At 69.8% G+C, this 20,907-nt stretch overlaps 3 protein-coding genes across 3 annotated transcripts in view; 1 reads left to right on the forward strand and 2 right to left on the reverse strand.

Annotated features, from left to right (window-relative positions):
* The window catches only part of PLEC (plectin), a 108,636-nt gene extending 104,855 nt beyond the window's left edge, over positions 1 to 3,781 (reverse strand). The window contains exon 1 of the mRNA XM_066571308.1: positions 3,442 to 3,781. Coding sequence (XP_066427405.1) covers positions 3,442 to 3,601 — 160 coding nt within the window. The 5' untranslated portion in view covers positions 3,602 to 3,781. The remainder of the gene's footprint in view (positions 1 to 3,441) is intronic.
* A 680-nt stretch (positions 3,782 to 4,461) lies between these two features.
* On the forward strand, positions 4,462 to 9,160 carry LOC136570902 (collagen alpha-1(I) chain-like). The gene is made up of 4 exons (XM_066571310.1): positions 4,462 to 4,725; positions 4,886 to 5,583; positions 5,743 to 6,793; positions 8,057 to 9,160. The coding sequence occupies exons 1-4, from the start codon at positions 4,462 to 4,464 to the stop codon at positions 9,158 to 9,160; spliced, it is 3,117 nt and encodes a 1,038-aa protein (XP_066427407.1).
* An 807-nt stretch (positions 9,161 to 9,967) lies between these two features.
* On the reverse strand, positions 9,968 to 20,060 carry PARP10 (poly(ADP-ribose) polymerase family member 10). Its single transcript, XM_066571311.1, has 10 exons — positions 19,901 to 20,060; positions 18,239 to 18,472; positions 16,435 to 16,653; positions 14,745 to 15,301; positions 13,870 to 14,082; positions 13,638 to 13,773; positions 12,583 to 13,506; positions 12,378 to 12,511; positions 12,132 to 12,309; positions 9,968 to 10,553 (listed from the first exon to the last, which is right to left on the reverse strand). Exons 1-10 carry the CDS (start codon positions 20,058 to 20,060, stop codon positions 10,246 to 10,248), a joined length of 3,063 nt encoding a protein of 1,020 aa, XP_066427408.1. The 3' UTR covers positions 9,968 to 10,245.
* Positions 20,061 to 20,907: the final 847 nt, after the last annotated feature.

The raw sequence follows: 20,907 nt of genomic DNA on the forward strand, positions 1-20,907 counted from the left end.
TGACAGTGAACCCCTGCTGGTGGCACCTGGAGAGGTGGGGACAGCACGGTGACAATGAACCCCTGCTGGTCACACCTGGAGAGGTGGGGACAGCACGGTGACAATGAACCCCTGCTGGTCACACCTGGAGAGGTGGGGACAGCACGGTGACAATGAACCCCTGCTGGTCACACCTGGAGAGGTGGGGACAGCACGGTGACAATGAACCCCTGCCAGCAGCTGCCGAACCGTGTGCCAGCCCAGCCGGTGGCACCCGGGCCGTGCTGAGATCTGCCAGGCTCCTGGCAGCTCCAAGTGCCCCAGGGTCCCTCAGCCGGGGGACACGGGGACGGCGCCAGAGCTGCTGGTGGCACAGGCAGGGACCGCAGGCCGTTCCCAGCACCCCGACCCCGCGGCGCCCCTCTGGGGGAGCAGCCAGACCCCCCGATGGCCGGGACCCCGCGGCGGGGACAGCTGGGACCCCTGGCGTGGGCCCGGGGGGGCTCCCCCCGCACGCAGCACCGCTCCCATGTAAGGGCATGGCCGCGGCCGCTGCCGCCCCACGCCGCGACACCGGGGCGCCCTCGGCCGCGGGCAGGCACCGGGGGCACTGCGGGCACCACCGGGGCCAGACCCAGCTCCCGGCGCGGGGCTCGTACCCCGAGATGCCACCGATGCCACCCATGCCACCCATGCCACCCCGAGCACCGGCGCTCCACCGGCCCCCGCCGCCGCACCCCGACCGCCCGTGCCCCCTCCGCGCTCCCCCGGTCCCCCGGCAGCCCCTCTGTCCCCAGGACACTCGGAGGGACCCCCCCGCCCCACCACGCCGCCCCCTCCGGCCGCTCCGGGGGGCGCGGGCAGAGCCCCCCCAGCCCCCGAGCCCCCCGAGCCCCGGCGAGGGCAGGGACCGGGGGGCTCCCGGTGGGCTCGGCGGTGCCGGGCCGCGTCCCCCGGCCCCCCCGGCCCCCCCAGGCCGGCCCCCCCCGGCCGTGGCGGGGCTGGCGGTGCCCGCCGTGCCCAATTATGGGAATGAGCGGCCGCGCTCCCCTGCGGGCCCCCCCGCGGCCGGCGCCCCACGGCGCCCCCCGGCCGGCCCGAGTGGGGCGGGGGTCCCGTACCCTTGTAGCGCTCCCGCACGTCCTCGTAGGCCTGGATGAAGTCCTGCTCCTCGGGCTCGGGAGGGGGCCCGGCGGCGGCCATGGCGGCGGGGGGCGGATTTGGGGGGGGCGAGGGCGGGGGCCGGGGTCCGGCGTGCCCGGGGTGTCCGGCGCGTCCAGCGGCTCGGCGGCCCCGCACCCCGCGGCTGGGCAGGGGCACGGGACGGCACAGGGGACGGCACAGGGGACGGGACTGGGGACGGGGCGTGCCCCCGCCCAGCCCTTTAAAGGAACCGCCGGACACCGCCCCGAGGCGCGGAAACGGCACCCACGGACACGGCACCGACCCACGGACACGGCACCGTGGGGCAGGGCACCCTGTGGGGCACGGGGCAAGGAAAGCCCTCCACGCCCCCCAAAGGGGTCACTCGGTGCTGGGGATGGGGCACTGCCCGAACCCCGACACTGCTGACCCGTCCGTGGGGCGCCCACGGGTGCCCAGAAGAGCGCGAGGGGTGGGTGATAAGGGACAGGGGTCGCAGGTGTTAGGGGACCGTGTGGGGCTGGGGGCGCAGGTGGTGAGGGATGGGTGGCAGATACCCGGTGCACCCCACAGCCGGCGCAGGGACCCCCCCGATTCGCACCCCGACCTTCCCCCCCGCCGCTCGAGGGGCAGACCCGGCGCCCCCTCCCCTGGTGAGTGCTCAGCCCCTCACAGAGACCCCTTCGGCCAGGGGGGACAGGGACATCACGGCCCCCGGATTTTTAAAAAACCGAGGGGTTTTTAATGCTCCGTCTCCCGGTGCCACCTGAGGGGCACGGAGGGGGCCCCACCGCGGCCCCCAACAACCCCAACCCCCCCCCCGGAGCCCAGTCCCGGCCGTGGGCGAGCTGGGGGGGGGGCGACACACCGGCCCCATGGGACGGGGCATCGTCATCCCTAAAAATAGACATTAATGCCCCGAAACTCGAGCGGGGACAGCGCCGGGGGGGCGAGGGGGGGCGGGGAGGGAGGCGGGGAAGGACGGGGGGTGGAACGGAAATAGCCGGGGGGGAGGGCTCTGTGCCGCGGGGGGGCTGAGCGCTCTATGGGGGAAACGTTGAGCATTTTATGGGCACGCACTGGCAGCTGTAGGGGGACGGCACGGCTCGGCACGGCACGGCTCGGCACGGCACGGCTCGGCACAGCTCGGCACGGCACGGCACGGCTCGGCACGGCTCGGCACGGCACGGCACTGCACGGCTCGGCACGGCACGGCACTGCACGGCTCGGCACGGCACGGCTCGGCACGGCACGGCACGGCACGGCACGGCACGGCACGGCTCGGCACGGCTCGGCACGGCACGGCACGGCACGGCTCGGCTCAGCACGGCACGGCACGGCGCAGCTCGGCTCGGCTCGGCACGGCGCAGCTCGGCACGGCACAGCTCGGCTCGGCTCGGCACGGCTCGGCACGGCACGGCACGGCACGGCACGGCACGGCACGGCTCGGCTCAGCACGGCACGGCTCGGCACGGCACGGCACGGCACGGCACGGCACGGCTCGGCTCAGCACGGCACGGCACGGCTCGGCACGGCACGGCACGGCACGGCATGGCACGGCACGGCTCGGCGCGGCTCGGCATCCCCCATCGCGGCTTCACTGTCCCAACCGCGGCGCAGCTCCCAGCGCGGTGTCACCCCTCGGTGTCCCGGTCCCATGGGCCCCCAGACACCGCCGACCCCTCCATCCCCAGGAGCACGCCCCGGGTCCCCTCCCAGACCCTCGGACACAGCCCGACCCCCACCCCCCCCGCAGGCGCTCATGCCGAGCTCCCCAGACACGGCCCGGCCCCCTCGGCACTCCACGGCTTACCTGTCCCATCCCGGCTCCTCGGTCCCACCCCGGCTCCCCTGTCCCATCCCGGGTTCTCCTGTCCCATCCCGGGTTCTCCTGTCCCACCCCGGCTGTTCTGTCACACGCCGGCTCCCCTGTCCCACCCCGGCCCCCCTGTCCCACCCCGGCTCTCCTGTCCCATCCCGGCTCCCCTGTCCCACCCCGGCTCTCCTGTCCCATCCCGGCTCTCCTGTCCCATCCCGGCTCTCCTGTCCCACCCCGGCTCTCCTGTCCCATCCCGGCTCCCCTGTCCCACCCCGGCTCCCCTGTCCCACCCCGGCTCTCCTGTCCCACCCCGGCTCTCCTGTCCCATCCCGGCTCTCCTGTCCCACCCCGGCTCCCCTGTCCCACCCCGGCTCTCCTGTCCCATCCCGGCTCCCCTGTCCCACCCCGGCTCCCCTGTCCCATCCCGGCTCTCCTGTCCCATCCCGGCTCCCCTGTCCCACCCCGGCTCCCCGGACGCGCTCCCGGTCCCCGGGCCGTACCTGCGATGCGGATGACGGCTCTCTCGGCAGGGTCCAGCACCGTCCCGTTGCCCGCGGCCGCCTTGGCGCGCTGGGAGCGCTGGTGTTTGCCCAGGTTCCAGGGCAGCGTGTCCCCGGCGCCAGGCGAGCCGCTGCTGCCACTCGAGCTCTCCTCCGCCATCGCCGCCGACCCCGGCTCCTGCGACAGAGGGACGGCGTCAGGGACCCCCGGCACCGGGACCACCGCCTTCGTACGCTAGGGACCCCCGGCACCGGGCACCGGGGACCTCCGGCATCGCCACTGCCTCCCCTTCACTTCAGGGACCCCCGGCACCGGGCACCGGGGACCTCCGGCATCGCCACTGCCTCCCCTTCACTTCAGGGACCCCCGGCACCGGGCACCGGGGACCTCCGGCATCGCCACTGCCTCCCCTTCACTTCAGGGACCCCCGGCACCGGGCACCGGGGACCTCCGGCATCGCCACTGCCTCCCCTTCACTTCAGGGACCCCCGGTACCAGGCACCGGGGACCCCCGCCATCGCCACCTCCTCCCCTCTCGCTTCAGGGACCCCCGGCACCATCGCCTTCGTACGCTAGGGACCCCCGGTACCGGGACACCAGGGACCTCTGGCGCCGTCATCTCCTTCCCTCTCGCTTCAGGGACCCCCGGTACCGGGCACCGGGGACCTCGAGCATCGCTACCGCCCCCCCTCTCGTTTCAGGGACCCCCGGTACCGGGCACCAGGGGCCCCCCGCACCGCCACCTCCTTCTCTCTCGTTTCAGAGACCCCCGGCACCGCCGACCCCGGCTCCTACGGTAGAGAGGCGGTGCCAGGGACCCCGGGCACCGGGACCGCAGCGCCGGCAGCGCCCGGTGCAGCGCACAGCGGAATCACGGCGCGCCCGGAGGTGCCGGAACCCCTCGGGACAGCCCCGGGGAAGCGGGGTCCGTGCCGAGCTGGGCCGTGCAGGGCGCTGTCGCTAGGGACACGGTCCCCACGGGGCCACCGCTGCGAAGGGATGGGCAGGGAGCGGCGGCGATGGCTTTTCCGGCACCGGGAATTCGCCCGCGGTGCCGCCGCAGCCGGGGCGCGCACAGGAACAACAGCCGGACCGAAGGCGTGGGAGGCTGGACCGCAGCGGGGCAGGGGCCGGGCCGGGTCGGTGTCTCGGAGCCGCTGCGGGGTTCGGCCGGGGTTCGGCCGGGGTTCGCGCGGCCCGCGGGGTCGGTGCCGGCTGCAGCAGCTCGGTGCCGGGAGCGCTCCCAGGGGAGCGGGACGGAGGCTGCCGGTAGCGATGACTCCGTGATGCCGGCACCTCCGTGATCCTGCCCCCTCCATCCCGGCACCTCCGCCATCCCGCCTCCATCATCCCGGCACCTCCGTGATCCCGCCCCCGCCATCCCGGCACCTCCGCCATCCCGCTGCCTCCGCTCTGCCGGCATCTCCGTGATCCTGCCCCCAGCATCCCGACACCTCCGCGATCCCGGCACCTCCGCCACCCCACCGCAGTCCCGGCGCCACCGCAGCCCCGACACCGGCTCGGGCTCGTTCCCCGGGGAGCCGGCAGCACCGGGCGTTTGCCGCGGCCGAGGCGCCATTTGCAGAAGCTCCGAACCCCGGAAAGTCACCGGGCCCGGCACCACCGGGCCCGGCACCGGGAGCCACCGGCATCACCGACACCACAGCGCCCGGCCCTCCCGAAGGCCTGGGACCCCGGTGCGACACCCCCAGACCCACGGGCGTCACCGGCACCCCCAGACCCACCGGCATCACCGGCACCCCCGAAACCCACGGGCGTCACCGGCACCCCCCAGACCCATCGGCATCACCGGCACCCCCAGACCCACCGGCATCACCGGCACCCCCCCAGACCCACGGGCACCACCGGCACCCCCAGACCCACGGGGATCACCGGCACCCCCAGACCCACGGGGATCACCGGCACCCCCAGACCCACCGGCACCCCCAGACCCACGGGGATCACCGGCACCCCCAGACCCACCGGCATCATCGGCACCCCCCCAGACCCACGGGCATCACCGGCACCCCCAGACCCACCGGCACCCCCAGACCCACGGGCATCACCGGCACCCCCGGCAGTGGGGTGGTGGCGGGGGGTCGGCGTGGGGAAGAGCTGGGGGGCGGGCGTAGGGGGGCAAAGTGAGGGGGAGCCGGGGGGGGCGGGCGTGGGGGACAGCGCGGTGCCAAGCCTGAGTCACCGGCTCCATCGCCCACGTCCCCCGAGCAGCCCCTCCACCCCAGGCCTGGCGCCGCCTCCCCGCACTGAAGGGGGGGTCACAGGGACCCCCCTGCCCCCAGACTCGGGCCTCAGCACCCAAACGCCCCTCGCAGCCCCAGCAGAGCCCCCCCGCGCCACCCTCCACGCCGCAGCCCCTCCTCCACCCCCCAGCCCTGCGGCAGCCCCGCGGCATCCTCCGATCCCCCCTCACCCCCGCCGCTCCCGGCTCCACGGGGGAGCGGGCGAGGGGGGTCCCACGCGCGGGGACTCACCGAGCGCCACGATCTCTGCCAAGACGCGCCGGGGGGGCATGACCGGGGGGGGAAACGGCACCGGCACCGGGAGGGCTCCGGAGGGGATGCGGCACCGGCGGGGAGCACCGGCACCGGTACCGCGGGGGCTCCGGGGGAAAATGGCCCCGGCGGCTCCGCCCGCACCGGCACCGGCACCGGCTCCGGCTTCGCGGCAGGGGCGGGGCGGGGGGCGGGCAGCGGGGGGCGCCTTATCTCAGCGCCCCACCCTCCACAGCCGCGCACCCCGCGGGGGAGGCACCCCCGGCGCCCCGAGCGGGAAGGATTAACGCCGACCAGTGCTCCCAGTACAGCCAGAACCAGGGGCCAACCCCGGCCAGTGCTCCCAGTACAGCCAGAACCAGGGGCCAACGCCGGCCAGTGCTCCCAGTACAGCCAGAACCAGGGACCAACCCCGGCCAGTGCTCCCAGTACAGCCAGAACCAGGGGCCAACCCCGGCCAGTGCTCCCAGTACAGCCAGAACCAGGGGCCAACCCCGGCCAGTGCTCCCAGTACAGCCAGAACCAGGGGCCACCCCTGACCAGTGCTCCCAGTACAGCCAGAACCAGGGGCCAACCCCGGCCAGTGCTCCCAGTACAGCCAGAACCAGGGGCCAACCCCGGCCAGTGCTCCCAGTACAGCCAGAACCAGGGGCCAACCCCGGCCAGTGCTCCCAGTACAGCCAGAACCAGGGACCAACCCCGGCCAGTGCTCCCAGTACAGCCAGAACCAGGGGCCAACCCCGGCCAGTGCTCCCAGTACAGCCAGAACCAGGGGCCACCCCTGACCAGTGCTCCCAGTACAGCCAGAACCAGGGGCCAACCCCGGCCAGTGCTCCCAGTACAGCCAGTGCGACACGGGTTAACTGTGACCAGCGCTCCCAGTACAGCCAGCGCGGCACGGGTTAACTGTGACCAGCGCACCCAGTACACTCCGTACGGAGCAGGTTAACCCTCCCCTGCACACCCAATCCGCAGAGGATTAACTCTCCCCAGTACATCCAGTATGGAGAGGGTTAAGCCTGACCAGTGCTCCCAGTACACCGGGCCGGCAGGGGTTAACTGACCAGTACACCCAGTACACCAGTCCGGAGAGGGTGGCTGTGACCAGCGCACCGAAAGCGGACAGGGTTAACCCTCGCCACTGCAACCAGTGTGGAGAGGGCGAACCCCGCCCAGCGCTCCCAGCGAGGCCGGTCCCGCCCCGCGCTCCCGCAGGGAAGTCCCGCAGCCGCTCGGCACCGCCCGCCCAGGCTGGGCGATCAATTGTGGGCCCAGCGCCGGCCCAGCACCGGCCCAGCACCGGCCCAGCACCGGCACAGCACCGGCACACCGCTGGCCCATCAGCGGCGCGTCTGACGGCGCCCGGCTGCCGCATTCAGAGCCCGGGGGAGCGCGGCCGCGAAGGGCTGAGATGGGAGCCCTGGCATGGCCCTGGCACGGCCCTGGCACGGTGCTCACACCCTGCCGGCCACCAGCCTCTCTTCTGGCCGGAGAACAGAGCACGGCTCCAGCCACCAGCGCTGCAGCAGAATGTCTGGTCTGGCGGCTGGGCAGGCTGGGGAGCCGCGGATCCCCTGCGGGGAGATGGGATTAGGGACGGGGATCAGCGCCGGGAACCAGTCCTGAGAGCCGGGGATCCGGCTGGGGAGATGGGACTGGGGACTGGGGTCAGCGCCGGAACCAGTCCTGGGAACCGGTGCCTTGATCCAGAGCTGGGGCTGGAACCAGAGCTGCTGCCAGGTCCTGGAGCTGGTGCCGAGAGCTGGAGCTGGTACCAGGAACGGGAACTGGTACCAGGATCTGGAAACCAGTGGGAACCAGAGCTGGTGCCAGGAACCGGAGCCGGTACCGGGCAAGGGAGCTGGAGCGGAGAACAGGCGCGTGTGCAGCCCCCCAGTGCGTGAGCACACCTGGGTGTGGTGGACACGGGTGGACACGGACACGGGTGGACACGGGTGTGTCCAACCCGGTGGCTGCAGGCACGCCCCGGCGCAAGCACGGAAGTGTGCACAGAGAACACACCTGTGCACACACGCACGCACGCACTGGGGCGGTCTCGGGGGCTTCCAAGACCCCCCGTGCCCCCCGCCACATCCAGTAGCTGGCGTGGCGCAGCCCCCCGACCCCCAGCCCCATCGGGGCCATCTCGTGCCGAAGTGACCCCCGCAACCCCAGCACCACCGCACCCACCCCGCGGGGCTCAGAGACCACCGAGCCCCCGGAGCGGGGAGGCGTGAGGACCCCGGGACCCGACCCCGGGGCGGTGCAAGGTGGCACCCGCAGCGCCGAGGTCGGGACCCTCTCCGGGTCGCTCTGTCCCCTCCGCGGTACCTGCCCTGAGGGGGACAAGGCTCAGACCCCCACCCGCTCTCGCTGCGGCCGTACCGGGGCTGCCGCTCGCTCCGTCCGTCCGGATCCGGTGCTGGCGCAGCCGCTCCTCCCGCGGTCATGTGCCGGTGCCGGCACGGGCGCAGGGAGCGAATCCCCCGGCCAGAGCCGGACAAAGGGCCCTTTTCAGCCGCGCTGGGCCCCGCGGGCCCCTCGGCGTCAGGGGACAAAGGTCCGGCACGCTTGGCACCGGCAGCGCCGGGCACTCCCCGCCCGAGGCACCCGCGGGGCGCGGGGCACCGGACTCCGCAGAGGGGGGTGGGCGTGCGGCCAGGACCCCTCCTGCACCCCCGACCCTCCGGGCTCTCACCTCCATCCGCCGGCGCTCCGCGGGGAGCGGGGCTGGCGCCACGTGCGCGGGGCTGGCACGGCTGGCACGGTGCCCGCCGGGATCCCAGCGCTGGCACACGTCAGCGGGGCTGGCACACGCCGGCGCGGTGCCACCGCGCCCTGCCCGGGAGCCGCCCGCGCCCGCGGGGCCGGGGCCGCTGGTGCCACCCTTGTGCCCACTCCCCTGTGCCGCTGGTGTCACACTCGTGCCCACCCCGTGTGGGGTCCCCAAAGGGGCGCGGGGGTCACCGAGACCCCCAGCCCTGTGTTCAGCCACCTGGGGCATCTAAGTGGGCAACATGGGCATGGAGGGGACGCTGGGCACCCCCGCCTCACCCTGCCGCTGCCTGCTGGAGGGTCTCACCCTGCCAGCACTGCCCACGGTGGGGGCTCTGCCCACACCCACAGGGTGGGCACCCGGGGGCCCCCCAGCATAGCTCGGGGTGCAGGGGGACAGAGGAACAGGCAGGGAGCAGGGAAGAGGTAGGGAGGAGGCAGGGAGCAGGTGAGGAGCAGGAAGGGTGCAGGGAACAGGCAGAGGTGCAGGTGGGGAGCAGGCAGGGAGCAGGTAGGAAAGAGGTGGGGAGCAGGGAGGAAGCAGGCAGGAAGCAGGATACAGGTAGGGAGGAGGCAGGGAGCAGGTGAGGAGCAGGATACAGGTAGGGAGGAGGGCGGAAGCAGGGAGGAGGCAGGCAGGGAGCGGGATACAGGTAGGGAGGAAGCAGGGAGCAGGTGGGGAGCAGGAGGCAGGTAGGTGCAGGCAGGGAGCAGGTGAGGAGCAGGAAGGGTGCAAGAAGCAGGCAGAAGTGCAGGAGTGGCCAGGTCCAGCCCTGGGGTGGCCCAGAGCCACCACCCAGCACAGCCACCTCACTGGGGGACACAGTGGGCACCCACACAGAGCCAGGCTCTGGCCTGACCCCACTCCCAGTGCTCCCAGTTGGGTCTGGGACCCCACCCACCCCAATCCCAGTGCTCCCAGTTGGGTCTGGGACCCCACCCACCCCAATCCCAGTGCTCCCAGTTGGGTCTGGGACCTCACCCACCCCAATCCCAGTGATCCCAGTTGGGTCTGGGACCCCACCCACCCCAATCCCAGTGCTCCCAGTTGGGTCTGGGACCCCACCCACCCCAGTCCCAGTGCTCCCAGTTGGGTCTGGGACCCCACCCACCCCAATCCCAGTGCTCCCAGCTGGTACTGAGACATTCCCCCTATTCCAATGCTCCCAGCTGGGACTGGAACTTCCGCTCCCCTCTCCCAGTCCCCCCTCAATCCCAGCCATGCAAAAGGCTCCAATTGATTAAAAATTCTAAATTTTATTTGCAGTTTTATTCCAAATTTCACTGGTGTCACACGGGTGACCCAAAGTCCTCCTTCCCACCTCCTGCTCTGGCACGAGGGTGCCCAGGAGCGTCCCCAAGTGAGGATCCCCCAACTCTGAGCTCCTGGGCAGGGCAGGAACATCTCTGCACACCTCGAGCCCCTGGACACCGTAACCCCCACTTTGGCACCAGTGCCAGGGGACGCCGAGAGGATAAAAAGGGGTCCTTGGGGCAGAGCCCCTGCCGGGGGGCTCAGAGGGGGCCCCCGTGGCGGCTGCGGCAGGTGATGAGGTACTGCGGGTAGGCCTGGGTGTCGTTGAAGATGACGAAGATGTCGGGCTGCCGCGGGTCATCCACCACGCTGTGGAAGCGCCGGGGCGCCGCGGAGCCCTCGCGCAGAGGGGGTGCCTGCAGCCCCGGCCGCCCGGCCGCGAACTCCCCGGTCAGCACCTTGGCCACGAAGATGAACTTGGTGCCGTTGGCGCTGGGCGGCGAGTAGCGGTCCCGCGCCGAGATGGCCGCGCGCGCCGCGAAGTAAACGCCGTGGCCGTAGAGCGTGGCTGAGGGGACGGGCATCAGCCGGGGCACGGGGGATGTGCCATCGGCACCCCGGGCCACACCAGCACCCAATTCCAGACCGAGGGCACCATGCCCTCCTTGGCACCCCATTCCCATCCTCCCATGATTACCCTGTTCCTGAACAAATGGCACCGTGCCCATCTCACCACCCTGTTCCCACACTACTGGCGCCACGCTCACCTTGGCACCCCCTTCCCATGCCCCCCTGTTCCTGTGCAAATGTGCCCATCTCACCACCCCATTCCACATCAATGGCTCCATGCCCACCTCACTACTCCTTCCCATGCACCTGTGATCACCCTGTTCCTGAACAAATGGCACCGTGCCCACCTCACCACCCATTCCACACCGAGGGTACCATACCCACCTTTACCACTCTATTCCACACTGACAGCACCGTGCCCACCTTGGCACCCCATTCCCATCCTCCCATGATCACCCTGTTCCTGTGCAAATGGCACCGTGCCCACCTCACCACCCCATTCCACACTGAGGGCACTGTGCCCACCTTGGAAACCCCTACCCATCCACCCGTGATCACCTTATTCCTGTGCAAATGTGCCCACCTCACCATCCCATTCCTACACCAATGGCACTGTGCCTACCTTGGAATTCCATTCCCATCCACCCATGATCACCCTATTCCTGAGCAAATGGCACTGTGCCCACCTCATCACTCTGTTCCTGCACCAAGGGCACTGTGCCCTCCTTGGCACCCCATTCTCATGCCCTCTTGATCACTCTATTCCTGTGCAAATGTGACCACCTCACCATCCCATTCCTACACCAACAGCTTCCTTGGCATGCACCCATGATCATCCTATTCCTGTGCACCAATGGCCCCCATCCCATGCACCCCTGTTCCTGTGCAATTGGCACCATGCCCACCTCACCACCCTGTTCCCACATCGAGGGCACTGGCCACCTTGGCACCCCATTCCCATGCACCCATGATCACTCTATTACTGAGCAACGGCCCCCATGCCCACCTCACCACCCTATTCCACACCACTGGCACCGTGCCCACCTTGGCACCCCATTCCCATCCACCCATGATTGCTCTGTTCCTGTGCAAACAGCACCATGCCCACGTCACCACCCCATTCCACACCAAGGGCACTATGCCCTCCTTGGCACCCCATTCCCATCCACCCATGATCACCCTATTCCTGTGCAAATGGCACTGTGCCCACCTCACCACCCCGTTCCCACACTGAGGGCACTGTGCCCTCCTTGGCACCCCATTCCCATGCCAATGGCACCCAATGCCCTGTTCCCATGTTGTCAGCACCATGCCCAGAAGGACACCCTGTTCCCATGCCAATGACACCATGCCCCCCCTTGGTGCCCTGTTCCCATGCCAATGACACCATGCCCCCCCCGATGCCCTGTTCCCATGCTGATGGCACCATGCCTCCCCTTGGTGCCCTGTTCCCATGCTGACGGCACCATGCCCCCCCCCAGTGCCCTGTTCCCATGCTGATGGCACCGTGCCCCCCTTGGTGCCCCGTTCCCACACCAAGGGCACCCCTGGTCACCCCCACGTGCCCGGCGCTCACCGTTCTTCCCACAGAAGCTGCGGTTGAAGCCGTGCAGGCAGATCTCGCAGCTGGAGGCCTTGGTGGTGCCGTGGAAGAGGACGCGCTCCACGGTGGTGCCGGCGGCGCAGGCGCGCTTCACGCTGCCCTTCTTCAGCTGGTACTGCTTGTACAGCACTGGATGGATCAGCTTCTGCACCTGCTGGGCCCCGCTGTGTCACTGCTGTGCCACGGGGACACCCGGGGGTCCCCCGTGCCCAGCCCCACCTGCACGATGCTGATCTGGCTGTGCAGCTCCTCCAGAGTGCTGCAGAAGTGGCGCACCGTGTCAGCGAACTCCTCCGAGTCCTCAGCCAGCGCCATCAGCCGCACCTCCTCCTCCAGCCCAGCCACCTCTGGCCCTGCTGGACAAAGCCCCGGTGAGCGTGGGCACAGCGAGGGGCACGGCTGGCCCCACGGCACCCACACGCACCGAGCAGGAAGAAGGTGCTGTCCAGCGGGGGCTGGCTGCGGCAGACGGGCACGGCGCGGGCGCTGCCGATGTCGAACTCCTCCATGCGCTCCAAATCCACGGTGAAGGGTCGCCCATCCAGCACCAGATCCAGCCGGCGCTCCTGGCGCGACCAGGCCTGCTCCAGCAGCGCCGCTGCCTCGGGGGCATAGAGGACAGCGGTGCCAGAGGGGTCCCAGCGCACCCAGTGCGCGGTGGCGGCGGTGGCGGCGGTGGCAGCGTGCCCTGGCAATGGCAGGCGGTGGAGCAGCGAGGCGAGCTCTCGGGCGGCTGGGGCCGTGTAGTCAGCGAAGCCGCGCAGCGTGGCGGTGTCACCGCGCAGGCTGAGCTGCACGGCGTGCCGGCACCGCAGCAGGGCCAGCGCGCAGTGGCCGGCGGCCGGCAGCGCCCGCAGCCGCTCGCTCGCCACGTCCTGCGCCCGCTGCTGCCCCGCCAGCGCCCGCTCCAGCTCCCGCGCCACCGCCGAGGCGTCCCGCTCGGAGGAGCAGAACACCGTCACCCGCGCCACGTCCGCCGCCAGCAGCACCTCCTCCAGCGAGGCCTCCAGCGCGGCCAGCAGCCTGGCATCCTCCTGGGCCTGCTCCTGCTCCTGCTCCCGGCTGTAGGAGCGCAGGGACAGAGCCGTGGCGCGCGCCAGCTCCTCCTGCTCGTGCCTCGCGTGGTCCATGGAGTACTGGATGGCCAGAGCCATCTGCACCTCCTCCTCCTCCTCCTTCACGCCGGTGTCCAACAGCAGCTCCTTGGCACCGTCCCCACCGGCCGCACAGATGAACGCGGCGTTGGGGTCCCACTCGTCACCAGGGACGGTGTCAGGCCACGGGTCGGGGCTGCCACGGCTGTCGGTGTCACTCGGGCGCAGCGCTGCCAGCACCTCCTGGATCTCCTCTGTGGGAGCAGCAGGGTGTCAGCCGTGAGGCCCCCTCGCCATGTCCCGGGGGAGCACCAGCACCCGTGGCCCCCTCATCCCACCGCAGCACCCGCAGAGCGGGCACCAAAGTGGCACCCTCACCCCTCACCTGCGCTGGAATGGAAGCCGTGGCCGCCACCATCACCACTGCCATCAGCAGCGGCATTGTGGCCCTCAGGCAGGTCCTGGTGCCAGGAGTGTGGCCGATGCTCCCTGCTTGGGGGCAGCAGCTCCTCCAGCTCCAGCTGTGGGGATCAAGGGTGGCATCACCAACGCTGCACAGCAGGGACCAGGACAACGGCACCCGCTTGCCAGACCCCTCCCTCCCCACGAGGCTGCACCTGGGGATCTGGAGGGCTCCAGGGTTCACCGTCCAGCTGGATGACGCACTGGAAGCGGCTCTCCAGCTGCTGCAGGAGGCTCTGCCCAGCCAGGTCCCACAGGAAGCGGGCAACGCCGGGGAAGCGCAGGGCTGCGGGGTGCGAGGCCACAGAGTCCAGCAGGCTCTGCAGGAAATCCGCCACGGCCTGGCACCGGCCTGGCTCCCCGCTCACCTGTCAGCGGATGGGCAAAGGGTCAGCACCTGGGCACCAGCGCCTGCCCAGCTCCCCACTCACCTGCAGGCAGTGTGGGCAGCACCACGGGGCTGGCAGCCCCTGGCAACAGGGTGTGCCATGAGCACAGGGAGGTGAGAGAGCAGCAGAGACTCCTGCTCACACCTGCCTGCACCTGCCCACACCTGCCTGCACCTGTACCTGCCTGCACCTACCTGTATCTCCCTGCACTGCTGCCTGCACCTGCTCGCACCTGCTCATGCCCCTGCCTGCACCTGCCCACACCTGTCTGCACCTGCCTGTAGCTGCCTGCACCTACTTGTACCTCCCTGCTCTGCGGCCTGTACCTACCCACACCTCCCTGCACTGCTGCCTACACCTGCCTGTACCTGCCCACACCCCTACCTACAACTGCTCAGACCTGCCCACACCCCTGCCTGTACCTGCCCACACCTACTCGCCCCTCCCTGCATTGCTGCCTGTACCTGCCCACACCCCTGCCCACACCTACCTGCCCCTCCCTGCACTGCTGCCTGTACCTGCCCACAGGTGTCTGCACCTGCCTGCACCTGCCCACACTCCTGCACTCGACGATCTTTAAGGTCTCTTCCAACCTAGTCATTCTATGAATTCTGTCACTTCTACCCCTGCCTGCAGCTCACCCGGAACCCAGAGATGTCCCCCCCCTCCAGTGGCAGCAGGGACACTTCGGGGACGCTGCTGAGCATGTCCTGGTAGTGCTGCTGCAGGTAGCGCACGGCTCCCGGCTCCGCTGGCACCAGCAACTCGTCCTGCACTGACACCGCTGGCACCAGCTCTGGCACCACCACCGACAGGGGCCTGGGGGCTTGGACCTGGCTGGGCAGAGCCCTGAACCCCTCTGTGTCCTTGTCCCTGCTGGGGAAGGCATTTGGGGGCTGCCCCGGCCCTGGGTGTGATGTTGGCGCTGCCGGTGCTGGCGCTGTGTCCGGTGGGGGGTTCGTGTGTGCCACGGTGGGGTCCGAGGATGGCACTGAGTCCGGCGGGCAATCTGTGTCCAGCAAGGGCTCCCTGACCAGCAGGGGCTCCACATCAGGAGGAGAGGCCCTGTCCAGAGCGGGGACAGCGTCCAGGGGCACGTCCGTGTTCTCCTCCAGCAGCTCCAGGAAGGGAAAGTGGGGGGTGAGCTCCAGCACCGTGTCCTGCAGCCGGTGTGGCCTCTGCAGCACCCGCTCTGCGGCTGTGGGGACAAAGGAATGGGCAGCTGGTGGCACAGAGCAGCTCCCTGTGCTCCCATGATCACCCTTTTCCTGTGCAAATGGCACCGTGCCCAGCTTGGCACCCCCTTCCCATCCACCCATGATCACCCTGATCCTGTGCAAATGGCACTGTGCCCACCCTGGCACCCCATTCCACACCAAGGGCACCGTGCCCACCTTAGCCCCCCATTCCCATCCACCCATGATCACCCTGATCCTGTGCAAATGGCATTGTGCCCACCTTACCACCATGTTCCTGCACCAAGGGCACCGTGCCCTCCTTGGCACCCTGTTCCGATGCCCCCATGATCACCCTGTTCCTGTGCAAATGGCACCGTGCCAACCTCACCACCCCATTCCACACTGAGGGCACTGTGTGCACCTTGGCACCCCATTCCCATCCGCCCATGATCACCCTGTTCCTGTGCAAATGGCACTGTGCCCAGTTTGATCACCCATGCCCCCATGATCAACCTATTCCTGAGCAAATAGCACCATGCCCACCTTAACAACCTCATTCCACACCATGGGCACCTTGGCACCCCCTTCCCTATTGATCACCCTATTCCTGAGCAAATGGCACCATCCTCACCGCACCACCCCATTCCACGCCAAGGGCACCGTGCCCACCTCACCACCCCATTCCACACTGAGGGCACCGTGCCCACCTCATCCACCCCTTTCCCATGCACCCATGATCACCCTGTGCAAATGCCAGTGTACTCACCTCTCTACCCCATTCCTGCATGAAGGGCACTGTGCCCACCTTGGGACCCCATTCCTGTGCCCCCATGATCACCCTGTTCCTGTGCAAACGGCACCATGCCCACCTCACCACCCCATTCCACGCCCAGGGCACTGTGCCCACCTTGGCACCCCATTCCCATGCCCACATGATCACGCTGTTCCTGAGCAAATGGCACTGTGCCCACCTTGGCACCCCTTTCCCATGCCCACATGATCACCCTGTTCCTGTGCAAATGGCACCGTGCCCACCTCACCACCCTATTCCACACTGAGGGCACTGTGCCCTGCTTGGCACCCCATTCCCATGCCCCCACAATCACCCCATTCCTGTATAAATGGCCCTGGCACCCTGGCACCATGCCCTCACCTGCCAGCTCCTGGAAGGTGACGATGGCCCCGCCTCCCCCTGGCAGGAGCTGCACGTCGCTGACGCGGCCGCCGCCGCTGCGCCGGTTCTCAAAGTAGAGCTCGAGCAGGTCCCGGCCCAACACCGGCCCCGCTGCCCTCACCAGCACCGCGGGGCTCCGTGGCACCCGCAGCAGCGCCAGGCCCTGCCGCCGTGCCCGCTGCTCCGCCGACGCCAGCTCTGCGGCATGGGCAGCGCTGGCACCGCATGCCATGGCCGTGCCACTGTGCCTCCGTGGCCGCGTCACAGCCCCCACCATGGCACTGTCACCACCCCCGCCATGGCACTGCCACTGCCCCCACCATGGCCGTGCCACCACCCCCACCACGGCCCTGCCACTGTGTCCCCATGGCTGTGTCACTGCCCCCACCATGGCCCTGCCACCGCCCCCACCATGGCACTGTCACCACCCCCACCATGGCTGTGCCACCGCCCCCACCATGGCCCTGCCACCGCCCCCACCATGGCACTGTCACCACCCCCACCACGGCCCTGCCACTGTGTCCCCATGGCTGTGTCACTGCCCCCACCATGGCCATGCCACCGCCCCCACCATGGCCCTGCCACCGCCCCCACCATGGCACTGTCACCACCCCCACCATGGCCCTGCCACCGCCCCCACCATGGCACTGTCACCACCCCCACCATGGCTGTGCCACCGCCCCCACCATGGCCATGCCACCGCCCCCACCATGGCTGTGCCACCACCCCTACCATGGCCCTGCCACTGTGTCCCCATGGCTGTGTCACTGCCCCCACCATGGCCCTGCCACCGCCCCCACCATGGCACTGTCACCACCCCCACCATGGCCATGCCACTGCCTCCACCATGGCCATGCCACTGCCCCCACCATGGCCGTGGCACCACCCTCACCATGGCCCTGCCACCACCCCTGCCATGGCCCCACCACTGCCCCCACCATGGCACTGCCACTGCCCCCGCCATGGCTGTGCCACCACCCCCACCACGGCCCTGCCACTGCATCCCCATGGCTGTGTCACCGCCCCCACCATGGCCCCACCACTGCCTCCACCATGGCCGTGCCACTGCCCCTACCATGGCCCTGCCACTGTGTCCCCATGGCTGTGTCACTGCCCCCACCATGGCCATGCCACTGCCCCCACCATGGCCCCACCACTGCCCCCACCATGGCCCTGCCACCGCCCCCACCATGGCCTGGCCATTGCCCCTATGGCGCTGTCATACCCGGGGCTGGGCACCTGGCAGAACCCGCGCCCCAAAATGCCACCCTGGTGTCCCACCCAGACCATCAGCCCCCCCAGCACTCCCACCCCTGGTGCCAGGGCACCCGGCAGAACCCGTGCCCCAAAATGCCACCCCAGTGTCCCCTCCAGACTCCCCAGCCCATCAGCCCCCCGAATACTCCCACCCCTGGCACCACTGTCTCCCCACCCACCCCTCAGCAGCCTGACCCTGTCACCCCAGCCCCCGTGTCCCACCTCATTGCCCCCTGGCAGCTCCATCCCATCTCCTCTGCCCTCCATACCACCACCCCCAACATCCCCATCCCACCCTGGTGTCCCCCCCAGACCCCCCAGCCCATCAGCCCCCTGCCCCCCCAGTACTCTCACCACTGGCACCATTGCTCCCCATCCACCCCTCAGCAGCCACCCCAGCCCCTGTATCCCCACACAATTGCCCCCCAAGCCCCTGGCAGCTCCATCCCATCTCCTCTGCCCTCCACACCCCCACCCCTGACACCCCCCTCCCAGCCTGGTGCCCCCCCAATGTCCCCAGTCCCACCTGGGGGGCTCAGGGGGTCCTGCAGCCGCAGCAGGCTCCAGCCGGGCACCGAGCCCTGGCACAGGGTGACAGTGCCAGGGGACACCCCCAGCAGGGTCCCCAGGCGCTCAGAGGGGGTCCCGGGCTCCAGACCCCGCAGCAGCAGGTGGCAGGGGTCCCAGGGGGGGGCCGGGCGCACCCCCAGCTCGGCCCCCCCGAGCCTGTGGCTGCCGTGGGCCAACACGTTCTGTGCATCTGGGGAGGGAAGCCCGGGTCACCGGGGGCTCAGCCAGCACCCCCTCACCCCCCGGGGCACAGCACTGCCCACCAGTGCTCCCAGTGGGGCTGGGACCCCGCATATCCTATCCCAGTGGGGCTGGGATCCCCACACTCCATCCAGTGGGGCTGGGAACCCCCACATCCCATCCCAGTGGGGCTGGGAACCCCCACATCCCATCCCAGTGGGGCTGGGATCCCCCCCAAAACTATCCCAGTGCTCCCAATGGAACTGGCAGCTCCAAACACAATCCCAGTGCTCCCAGTAAGGACTGGGAACCCCCACACCCCATCCCAGTGGGGCTGGGATCCCCACACTCCATCCAGTGGGGCTGGGAACCCCCACATCCCATCCCAGTGGGGCTGGGAACCCTCATATCCTATCCCAGTGAGGCTGGGATCCCCACACTCCATCCCAGTAGGGCTGGGATCCCTCACACTCCATCCCAGTGGAGCTGGGATCCCTCACACTCCATCCCAGTGGGGCTGGGATCCCCACACTCCATCCAGTGAGGCTGGGAACCCCCACACTCCATCCCAGTGGGGCTGGGATCCCTCATATCCCATCCCAGTGGGGCTGGGATCCCCCACACCCCATCCCAGTGGGGCTGGGAACACTATCCCAGTGCTCCCAGTGGGAATGGGAACCCGCACACCTCATTCCAGTGGGGCTGGGAACCCCATCCCAGTGCTCCCAGTGGGGCTGGGAGCTCCAAACACAATCCCAGTGCTCCCAGTGGAACTGGGATCCCCCACACCCTATTGCAGTGCTCCCAGTGGGACTGGGAGCTCGGAACAAATCCCAGTGCTCCCAGTAGGAAATGGGCCCCTCACACCCTATCCCAGTGCTCCCAGTGGTGCTGCCAGCTCCAAACACAATCCCAGCATACCCAGAGGGACTGGGATCCCCCCCAACCCTATCCCAGTGCTCCCAGTGGGACTGGGAACCCCCACACCCTATCCCAGTGCTCCCAGTGGGACTGGGAGCTCTAATCCCAATCCCAGTGATCCCAGTGGGACTGACACACCCCCAATCCCATCCCAGTGATCCCAATGGGACTGAGACCCTCAAATCCCATCCCAGTGCTTCCAGCTGAACCACAACGCCCAAATCCCACCCTAGTGCTCCCAGCTGGAACCAAGACCCCCAAATCCCACTCCAGTGCTCCCAGCTGGAACCAAGACCCCCAAATCCCACCCTAGTGCTCCCAGCTGGAACCAAGACCCCCAAATCCCACCCTAGTGCTCCCAGCTGGAACCGAGACCCCCAAATCCCACTCCAGTGCTCCCAGCTGGAACCAAGACCCCCAAATCCCACCCCAGTGCTCCCAGCTGGAACCGAGACCCCCAAATCCCACCCCGGTGCTCCCAGCTGGAACTGGGGCACGCTCCCCTGCCCACGCTTACCCTGGGGGTCCTCGAAGGTGAGGAAGAGGAGGGGCCCGAGGCGCTGGCAGCTCTGCACGGGCCCCCCACCCGAGCGCCGCCGGCTCTCGAAGTACAGCACCAGCAGCTCCTCGGGGGCGTCGGGGGGGACCCCCCGCACCTCCAGCACCCCCCCGGCCATCCTGGGGCACACACACGTTTGGGGCTGGGTTCCGTTACACCCCCTGCCCCCCAATCCGCGGGGACCCCCCGTGACCCCAAACCCCCTCCCCAAACCCCCTGTCCGTGCTCCCCCCGCACCCCCGTACCGAGGGCCCCCCCGGGCCCGGGTCCGCAGGGCTGAACCCCCCTTTAGCCACAAGCAGGGACCCCCCCACCCCAGGGCCGGACCCCCCGATCGCCCCGGACCCCCCAGCCCCATGGGGGGGTCTCACCCCCCTGCAGATCCCCCACCCCAGGGCCGGACCCCCCGATCACCCCCGACTTCCCCAGCCCCGTGGGGACCCCACAACCCCCAGCAGGACCCCCCACCCCGCACCGGACCCCCCGATCGCCCCCCGGATCCCCCCAGCCCCGTGGGGGTCCCCACAGCCCCCGGCAGGGCCCCCCCGCCCCGCGGGGCAGGGCCCCCCCACGCACCGGACGTTGCGAGGCTCCGCCCCGGCCAAGAACCGAAACCGAAACGGGACCAAAACGGGAAGGGGAAGGGCGGGGGGCGGGACCGGGGTGGGGACACGGGACGGCTCCCACGCGGGACACGGGGATGCGGGGCCGGCCCGCAGAGGGGGACCAGGGACCGCGGGACCGGCCACACGCGGGACGCGGGAGCAGCAGCACGGGTGACAGGGGGACAAGTGACTGTCCCTTGTGCCTGACCGGCCCCACGAGTGACCAGGGGACACGGAACTGACCCCAGATGTGGCGAGGGGACACGGAAAAAGCGCCTCGGGTGACAGGGGTACTCGAGAATGACTGGCCCCACGAGTGACCAGGGACACGGAAGTGACCCCCGATGTGATGAGGGGACA

This window comes from Molothrus aeneus, unplaced genomic scaffold, assembly GCF_037042795.1.
Source record: "Molothrus aeneus isolate 106 unplaced genomic scaffold, BPBGC_Maene_1.0 scaffold_43, whole genome shotgun sequence".
Taxonomy (NCBI): Eukaryota; Metazoa; Chordata; class Aves; order Passeriformes; family Icteridae; genus Molothrus; species Molothrus aeneus.